The 10,503-nt window shown below is 36.7% G+C and overlaps 1 protein-coding gene across 1 annotated transcript in view; it reads right to left on the reverse strand.

Moving 5' to 3' along the window:
- LOC129752286 (phenoloxidase-activating factor 2-like) overlaps positions 1 to 3,075 on the reverse strand; it is a 4,922-nt gene extending 1,847 nt beyond the window's left edge. The window contains exon 1 of the mRNA XM_055748073.1: positions 2,935 to 3,075. Coding sequence (XP_055604048.1) covers positions 2,935 to 3,075 — 141 coding nt within the window. The remainder of the gene's footprint in view (positions 1 to 2,934) is intronic.
- Between the last annotated feature and the right edge of the window lie 7,428 nt (positions 3,076 to 10,503).

Below are 10,503 nucleotides of genomic sequence, written 5' to 3' on the forward strand. Positions count from 1 at the left end.
TTAGAAAAAAATCAATTAAAAAAAAAGAAAACTTAAAACGAACTATTTTGGATTTTTTAAAGAAATTTTGACCACTTTTAAGTGGTAATAACAATTGATGTAAATCGATTTAAAATTTCTGCATATCAGTGGGAAAAATGAATTTTTTTTGTGGAAAATGTTAGGTTTGAAATCAAAAAAAGGGTGAACAGAATAAAACAATTTTTTTTTCACAGATGATTAAAACTGCTTAATTTAGCAATTTGAGAAATTTCGATTGATAACCAATAACTTCTAAAATTTCTTTAAAATAATTTATATCGTTTTTCTTTATATGAATTATGTCAATTTTGTTAATTTTGTCAATTTTGTTAATTTTGTCAATTTGGTCAATTTGGTCAATTTTGGTCAATTTGGTCAATTTTGTCAATTTGGTCAATTTTGTCAATTTTGTCGATTTTGTCAATTTTGTCAATTTTGTCAATTTTGTCAATTTTGTCCATTTTGTCAATTTTGTCAATTTTGTAAATTTTGTAAATTTTGTCAATTTTGTCAATTTTGTCAATTTTGTCAATTTTGTCAATTTTGTCCAATTTTGTCAATTCTGTCAATTTTGTCAAATTTTGTCAATTTTGTCAATTTTGTCAATTTTGTCAATTTTGTCAATTTTGTCAATTTTGTCAATTTTGTCAATTTTGTCAATTTTGTCAATTTTGTCAATTTTGTCAATTTTGTCAATTTTTGTCAATTTTGTCATTTTGTCAATTTTGTCAATTTTGTCAATTTTGTCAATTTTGTCAAATTTTGTCAATTTTGTCAATTTTGTCAATTTTTGTCAATTTTGTCAATTTTGTCAATTTTGTCAATTTTTGTCAATTTTGTCAATTTTGTCAATTTTGTCAATTTTGTCAATTTTCATTTGTCAATTTTGTCAATTTTGTCATTTTTGTCAATTTTGTCAATTTTGTCAATTTTGTCTATTTTGTCAATTTTTGTCAATTTTGTCAATTTTGTCAATTTTGTCAATTTTTGTCCATTTTGTCCAATTTTGTCAATTTTGTCAATTTTTGTCAATTTTGTCAATTTTTTTCAGTTTTGTCAATTTTGTCAATTTTTTCAATTTTGTCAATTCTGTCAATTTTGTCAATTTTGTCAATTTTGTCAATTTTTGTCAATTTTGTCATTTTTGTCAATTTTGTCAATTTTGTCAATTTTGTCAATTTTGTCAATTTTGTCAATTTTGTCAATTTTGTCAATTTTGTCAATTTTGTCAATTTTGTCAATTGTCAATTTGTCAATTTTGTCAATTTTTTCAAATTTTTTCAATTTTGTCAATTTTGTCAATTTTGTCAATTTTGTCAAATTTTGTCAAATTTGTCAATTTTGTCAATTTTGTCAATTTTGTCAATTTTGTCAATTTTTGTCAAATTTTGTCAATTTTGTCAATTTTGTCAATTTTGTCAATTTTGTCAATTTTGTCAATTTTGTCAATTTTGTCTCAATTTTGTCAATTTTGTCAATTTTTGTCAATTTTGTCAATTTTGTCAATTTTGTCAATTTTGTCAATTTTGTCAATGAGATTAATTGGTTAATTTTGACGTTTGTGAACTCGAATTTAGAGAGCTAAAACTTCTGTCTGAAGGATAAGCATTATATATGTTTAAGGTGAAATTCACTCAGTTGAAGTTTTTTCCAGGAAGGCAATCGATTTTCCGGCATATTCCTTTCAATGATCGGTATATGATTGAATGTTTTTGTGGGAAAAAGTGGAAAAGGAAAACGATAAAATCAGAAACATGCCGATCCAGATGAGGAAACTCTCACCAAGCAACCAAAACAGGAAAACCTGAATTCCCTGGATGTTTCTGGGCGAATGGCTGGGCTGTATGGCCTTCAATTTATTTGCTGCTAACAACGGATTGTCATTGCTCTGTTTGTGACATGTTTTCATCACCGGGCCCTGTCAATTTGGGGAGATGAGACAAATCGTTGTCCCCGCTGAATAATGAACAATCAGGCCTCTGCCTTTGGGTGGAATCGAGGAAAGGTGGCAAAGGCAAACATACGAAAAAAAAACTGATTGTTTTGGTACACATTAATGACGCATAGTTGATTTGAATGGGTCTACAAGAAAAAAAAAATGATTTTTTTTCCATTAACTACAAAACTTGGGAAACAATCCCCTTTGAATGATAGAAAATCTGACACATTTGTGATAAATGGGTTTCCTATTGAATAAAAAATCCTCTTGGGAAGTTTTTAGATCCACTACGTGAAGAAAAATCTGTATGCAACATTTCAATCCTATGGATAGGTGAAGCTTATCGATGCATTCAAGAAACTTTTCAATTTTTACAGTTCGCAAAAGTACTCAACCGCCAAAATGATGTTTTCCCGATTCTCGGTCGAGTACCAAATCACTACACCGAATATATGGTGCCAGAAATTCGATTGGAATTACTCGAAACAAGCAATTTTCCCAGCCGGTTCGACCCCTTTTTCCGGTTGCATACATGCAGGCGCACTTGGTGCGACTCGAAAAGAAACATATCAACTTTTCCCCTCGATCTTCTCGGAAAAGTTCCATTCCAGGTCTCTTGGAAAAACTTGAATCCAAAGACCCTTTCAGACCCCTAAACACCCACATCTTCCACAAGGAAATAAAATGAAAAAGGGCAAACACCCTCTCTCAGAAAGCTGATTTACAAGTTTTCAATTTTCCAACCGATGGTTTTTCAAAGTTCGGTTTTTTCTTCATATCCTCAAAACTCCCTCGCCTGAAAAATTCCCTCAGAACTGCTGCTAGTTGAGTGTGAAAAACCAGTGTCATGAAAATGTTGTCGTAAAATTTGTCACCCGGAAGTTTTCCTGCTGCAACCTTTTCTTTTTCTATTCGTTGCTGCTCCAGTTCCACCCACTAACACTTTCTCTCAGCTCGGCTTGATGTTTGCTTACTTGCTTCGTGTGGGATGCGCCTTCAAGTTTGCTGGTTGCTCTTACATTGCTTACATTACTTAGTTTAAACTTATATATTTCTTCTATCCTATCCTGCTGTAGAATGATGATACACAGACGGAAGGGATCTTTTCCCTTCATCTTAACCTCACGCCTCACCAAGGGAATGAAAGTATCTGGTACTCGTTCTGGTTTATTTTTTCTCAAGTGTCCCCACTCTCTTACTCTGTCAAGAACCTGTTGTGAATATCGACAGGTGGTGCTTGTTTGCGTATTAAGAAAAATAAATCTCGAGCAAAAGTTTTTCGAAACAAATTTGTTTTTCGGAACAAGCCAAAATCAACAACAACAATAACAGCTCGCTAAATGCTTAAGAAATCATTTGAAATGTTTAGGTAGGTATGTTCGGTCTTGGAGAAGTTCTTGGTTCTGAAGGATTTTGGAAACTGAAATTGAGGTCACAATTTAAACATTTAAGAAGTCTTAAGTAAAGATTGGTTGGAAGTTATTTGAATGGATAAAGATGCAGATTTAAAAAGTTGACGTGGACACCCAATAATGTAAGAAAAATGTGCTACTGGCGTCCTTTTAGAACACAAACACTATAAAAAGTTTAAGTTTTCCACATACAAACATTGTTATAAAGTATCGGAAAGATAGCTGTCATAAGGAAATGCGATAAAGACTCGTTTTAAAGACAATTTGTAAACCAATAATCAAAAATGACACAAAAAAACCGGGCTTGTGATATAGCTCAGTTGGCAAGTCTGTTGTCTCCTGAGTAGATGTCCGCGAGCTCGAGCCCAAGAGAAAACATCGAACACAGTTGTACCGGATAAGTTTTTCAATAACGATCCGCCAACTGTAACGTTGATAATGTCGCAAATGCCATAATGATGATAAAACGACCAGAATCGAAACAAAAAAAACACACACACACAAAAAATTTACAAAAAAAAATTATGAAAGAGTTAAAAATGCCTATTGATTTTGCGCAATGATATTGTATGCAATTTTGTGCATACAAGATTAAGTGCAATTTATTCCAATTAATTTGTTTTTTGCATTCTTTTTTATTCTCCCCCCCCCCCCCTCTTGCGGTCTTCCAACTCCAAATGACAAAAGAAGGATTTGAAATTTTTCCCGGCCTTATTATTAAAAATTAGCGTCAAAAGAAGTGCATAAGAGTAAAACAATCATTTTTGTATAGCTAATGTCCAACAATTCTTCAAATTTAAAACTATATTAGGTACGTGCAAATTTCCAGTTTTTGCCTTTCTTTCAGAAAGGCATGGCGAACGGTCAGTTGAGGTTATCATTAATTAAGGGTCCAAGATCACTTCCATCTGTACCGTTGAGCCGTCAACACGTACGCCGGAGCATCGTATCGTTGCAGTGTACCTGCAGGAACATTTTTACATTATTTATTTTTTCATTACCTGTTTTTCAATCAGCACTTCTCAGTGCTAAATTATTTTAATTTTCTTTTATTCATATTTTTCTCTTTTCTTTCCAGCATGGGGAAGTCATCGGCCGGTTCAAGGGCCGGAAGAAAACGGATTGCCGAACCTGATTCAGGTCCATCGCCCAAAAAAGTTGAAGTTTCCAATTCATTCGATGTCCTTCATAACATCGGTGATGAGGAAATATTCATATTAAATTCTGATAAGAGTACTAAGAAACCTTCTTCTTCTTATACTCTTAAAAACGAAAAGGTTCCACCAATTACGGTCACGATTCCTGACTTCAATGCCTTTCGAAAAGAAATCGTCACTTCCGTCAAGGATGTGAAGATTTCTTTTCAGATCGGTCGAAGGGGAACTGCTCGTATTTTGGCGGAATCTTTTAATGATTTTCAAAAATTTTTAAATTATTTGAATAATAAAAAACATAAATTTTTTACTTACGACACTAGAAGTGATCGTCCTTTTAAAGTTGTACTTCGTGGTCTCACCGGCGATCAGACACCGGATGAGATCTCAACTGAATTAAATTCTTTGTTAGGTTTTTCTCCGATTCAAGTAATTCAAATGAGGAAAAGAACCAACACGAATAATATCAGTAGTGTTGGTTTTGCTCCTGAGCTTTATTTGATCCATTTTAAAAAGGATCAAGTTAATAATTTGCAAATTCTTGAAAAGGCTCGTCTTATGTTTCATTGTCGAGTCAAATTCGAACCTTTTCGAAAATCTTCAACCAATTTCCTTCCTTCAAAATATTACGCAATGTCGTCGTTGTCAAGCTTTTTGTCACGGCACTAAAAATTGTAGAATGAATGCCAGATGCATGCTTTGCGGCTCATCCGATCATGAAAAATCTAAATGCCTTTTTAGTGGTGATAAGCCACAAACAGAATTTTTCAAGTGTGCAAATTGCGCAGGTAATCATTCCTCGAATTCGCTAGACTGTCCCATCAGGGCAAAAATTATTGCTTCAAGGAAAAATCCCAAAGTTTCCAGAAAAGTTTCTTCTCCTCCTTCCTCTTTTTCGTCTTCACACGTCGGGCCGGCAAACAACCTGCCTGTTCGCGGTCAGCCTCGGCCTACATTGGAATCACGGCTTGGGTAATACCCGAAGTGATTTTAATGTTACCTGTGCTGAATCTGCGCCACAGACTCGTTGTTTATCGTTCTCAGAGGTGGTTGAAAATGGGTTTCCCTCTTCAGGTTTAACTAATAAAAATGGGAAAAAACCAAGTCTCAACGTTCATGCGAAGGCTTGGGAAAATCCCTGAAATTCAAACACTTGTTCTTCTCCTTCATTTTCTGATCCTAACAATTTTGTTGATTTGGGTGAAATTACTGAGGAAAATTAAAATTTTTGCATCAAAATTTAATGGAAATGATGCAACTTATGTTGAAAGCAAATTCAATGTTTGAAACTTTCCAAACTTCTTTTAATTATGCTAATAAAATTATTATGCCTTTACGATTCCCTCATGAATCCAAATAGATGTTTAAATATTATGAATTGGAACGCTAGATCTTTGCTGGCTAACCAAGATGAATTCTTTTTATTTTTGAAAACCCAAAACATACATATTGCTGCCATCACTGAAACTTTTTTAAAGCCGGACAATAACTTGAAAAGCAATGCTTTCTTTAAAATTTTGCGAAATGATCGACTTGATCAACAAGGTGGGGGTGTAGCTATTGTCATCAATAGTTGTCTCAAATTTAGACTTCTTCCTTCTTTCAATACAAAAGTCTTAGAAACAATTGGAATTGAATTTGAAACGTCTATGGGGAAAATTATAATTATTGCCGCATATTGGCTTTTCAATGCAGCGGTGAACAGAAAAATTTTTTGAAGGGAGATTTACAAAAACTCACCTGAAATAAATCTAAATTTTTTATTATTGGTGACTCTAATGCAAAACACCGATCTTGGAATAATATTTCATCAAATTCAAATGGGAATATTTTATTTAATGACTGCTCTGCAGGTTATTACACTGTTGAATATCCTAATGGGCATACTTGTTTCTCTTCGATTAAAAATCCTTCGACAATTGATTTGGTTCTAACGGATTTAGGCGAGCATTGTAGTCAATTAGTTACTCATGCGGACCTCGATTCAGACCACCTTCCAGTAACTTTTTCTCTTTATCCCAAAAATCAACTTTTAACTTTCAAAAAGCTGACTGGGAGCGATATAGGAATTTCATTGGACGAAATTTAGATGTAAACGTTCCACTGAATTCAATAGAAAATATTGATTTGGCTGTAGAAAATTTGACAACTTCAATAGTCAATGCTAAAGCCGCTTCAATACCCAAAGTTAAACATAAATTTAATCAACCTTTGATCGATGATGATCTTCAGTTTTTGATACGACTGAAAAACATTCGTCGACGCCAATATCAACGTACTAGGGATCCTTATTTGAAATTTATTTATTGCGACCTTCAAAAAGAGATCAAACGTCGTTTAAATTTCATCCGTAATGAAAATTTTGCAAAAGCAGTAGAGGACATAAAACCCTACTCAAAGCCATTTTGGAAATTAACTAAAATTCTGAAAAAGCCCCAGAAGCCAATTCCTACTTTGAAAGATGGGGATAAACTTCTTTTGACTAACGTAGAAAAAGCTCAAAAATTAGCCCAACAATTTGAGTCTGCTCATGATTTTAATTTAAACGTTGTAAGTCCAATTGATGCTCAAATTTCCCTTGAATTTGATGATATTCTTTCTAAACAAAATGTATTTGAAAGTTCCTGTGAGACAAATTTGATGAACTTAAATTGATTTTTAAAAAATTTAAAAATATGAAAGCTCCGGGGGAAGATGGGATTTTTTATATTCTTATTAAAAAGTTGCCTGAAAGCACTTTAAAATTTTTAGTTAAAATCATCAATAAATGTTTTCACTTGGCTTATTTTCCCAATAAATGGAAAAATGCCAAAGTAACTCCAATTTAAAAACCTGGAAAAAGTGCTTCAGAGCCTTCAAGCTATCGACCAATTAGTTTGCTTCCATCTTTAAGTAAACTATTTGAGAGAGTTATTTTGAATAGAATGATGATTCACATTAATCAGAATTCTATTTTCCCTAATTAACCATTCGGTTTTCGTCATGGGCATTCTACTACACATCAACTTTTGAGTGTAACTAATATGATTAACGCTAGCAAATCTGAAGGTTATTCAACTGGTGTTGCTCTTCTTGATATTGAAAAAGCATTTGACAGTGTTTGGCACAAAGGTTTAGTAGCTAAATTAGCTCGATTTGATTTTCCTGTATATCCCACAAAATTTATTCAAAATTATTTGACTAGCCGAACCTTACAAGTAAGCTATCAAAATTCATGCTCTGAAAGGACACCTTTTAGAGCTGGTGTCCCTCAGGGTAGCCAATTTTATACAATATTTTTACTTCTGATCTTCCTGATGTACCAGAAGGAAAGGGTAGAAGATTGTTTGCTGATGATACTTTGCTTTCAGCCAAAGGTCGAAATTTACGGGTGGTGCGCAGTAGATTGCAACAAAATTTAAATTCCTTTTTGAATTACTTGAAAATGTGGAAAATTTCTCCTAACGCTTCCAAAACTCAACTTATTTTATTTCCCCATAAGCCAAGAGCTCAATTTTTAAAACCTAATGAAAATCATTCCATAACTTTTGATGGGGTTTCATTAGAGTGGTCTGATCACGTGAAGTACTTAGGACTCACACTTGATCGGAATCTTACTTTTAAAAATCACATTGAAGATATTCAATCTAAATGTAATAAATACACTAAATCTCTTTATTCTCTCATCAACAGGAAATCCAAGTTGTGTCTGCGAAATAAGATTCTTATCTTTAAACAGGTTTTCCGACCAGCGATAATGTATGCAGTTCCGATTTGGTCTAGCTGCTGCGCGACGAGGAAGAAGGCCATCCAGAGGATTCAGAACAAGGTTCTGAAAATGATTTTGCGGCTTCCACCTTGGCACAGCACCGAAGATCTTCATCGGATTGCGGGCATGGAATCGATCGAAGAGATGGCCAACAAAATCATCTCCAACTTCAGAGGCAAATCGATGCAGTCTTCCATCGCAGAGATTCGTTCTCTCTACAATTAGTTTAATTTTAAGATAGTTTTAGTTTTTAGTTGTAAGTAGAGTCAGAATGCAGATTCGTATTACGAACAGATTCAGAATTCATGTTAAAAAACAAAATTTACATTCAAGTACAATATTGAAGTTCTCAATTCACATTTCAATTCATTTTCAAAATAATTTTTTTTTCAATTTAACAGAAAGCTTTCATTTATTCCTGATAGTATAAAAAATTTAATGTCAGAATGCAGTATCAGAATGAAAATAGTGAGGCTAGTGAACGGTAGACAATGTGCAACTCGAGACCCCATACACCCAACCTTCGGGTAGTGGTCATATCACCTCTTGTCTGCAACTCCGATTCTCTACCTCCCCGTGGTGCTAGTTGGGGTGCGAGCAACCTTAGCGGAGATCGGGTACCCAACCCCGGTGGATGCTTTGGTCGCATGCAGACTGAGTCAGGGGGCTTCGTACGCGTCTGTTCTCCATGCCAGGGGTGGCGTGCGGAGTGCAACAACGTCCTGGTGGTGTTCGGGACCCAAAACAGCAACATCACGACGGTCCTCCTGCGAGATAGTGGGGTTAGCTGCGGGCATTGCGAGCCCGTGACTACAAAAAACATAAGCAACGAACAACAAATTTCGGATGGAAATCGGCAAAGACCCACGCGACGAAAAGGGACTAGCGATTGGAAACTTGGAACATGGAACTGCCGATCTCTAAATTTTGTGGGAAGTACCCACGTGCTCTCCAACGAATTGAAGAGCCGCAAATTCGACATCGTAGCGCTGCAGGAGGTATGCTGGAAGTGCTCCACGGTACGAACGTATCCAGATGGTCGTGCTACCAGAGCTGCGGCAACACACACGAGCTTGGAACAGCTTTTATAGTGATGGGAAAGATGCAAAAGCGCGTGATCGGGTGGTGGCCGATCAACTCACGAATGTGCCGGTTGAGAATCAAGGGCCGGTTCTTCAACATCAGCATCATCAACGTGCACAGACGAATTTTACACGCTGCTAGAGCGTGAATACGACCGTTGCCCAAAACATGATATCAAGATCGTCATCGGGGATTTTAATGCTCAGGTCGGCCAGGAGGAGGAATTCAAACCGACAATAGGAAGGTTCAGTGCGCACCAGCTGACCAACGAAAACAGCCTCAGACTTATAGATTTCTCCGCCTCCAAACGAATGGCCGTACGTAGTACCTTTCTCTAGCACCGCCTCCCACACAAGTACACCTGGAGTTCACCGTACCAAACGCAATCACAGATAAACTACTTTTTGATCGACAGCCGGCACTTCTCGGAAATCATCGACGTCAGATCCTGTCGAGGCGCCAACATCGAGTCAGATCACTATCTGGTGATGGTGAAGATGCGCCCAAAACTCTCCGTAGTTAACAACACACGAAACCGGCGCAACCTGAGGTCGCGGCAGACTACGCGCAATCGGTCGAAGCAGTGTTGCCGGCAGAGGGCGAGCTTGACGAAGCCCCTCTCGAGGACTGTTGGGATACCATCAAGACAGCCATCAACAGTGCTGCGGAGAACGTCATTGGTTATGTGGAGCGAACTCGATCGAACGACTAGTTCAACGAGAAGTGTAGGAGGGCGATGGACGAAGAGAACGCCGCGCGGGTGGCAGTAGTGCAAAGAGGCACCCGTCGAAATATGGAAAATCACCGACAGCGGAAGAGGCAGCGAGTCTGAATTTTCCAGGAGAAAAAGCGCCGCCTGGAGGAGAAGGAGCTCGAGGAGCTGGAGCAGCTGCATCGTTCCCAAGAAACACGAAAGTTCTATCAGAAACTCAGCGCATCCTGCAAAGGCTTCGTGCCGCAAGCCGAAATGTGCCGGGATAACAAGTCGGCTGGGAAGGATGGCATCGCAGCTGAGCTCATCAAAATGGGCCCGGACAGGTTGGCCGATTGCCTACATCGGTTGATAATCCGGATCTGGGACATAGAACAGCTACCGGAGGAGTGGAAGGAGGGGGTAATATGCGCCATCTACAAAAAGGGCGACAA

Source organism: Uranotaenia lowii, chromosome 3 (genome assembly GCF_029784155.1).
Source record: "Uranotaenia lowii strain MFRU-FL chromosome 3, ASM2978415v1, whole genome shotgun sequence".
In the NCBI taxonomy this organism is placed as follows: domain Eukaryota; kingdom Metazoa; phylum Arthropoda; class Insecta; order Diptera; family Culicidae; genus Uranotaenia; species Uranotaenia lowii.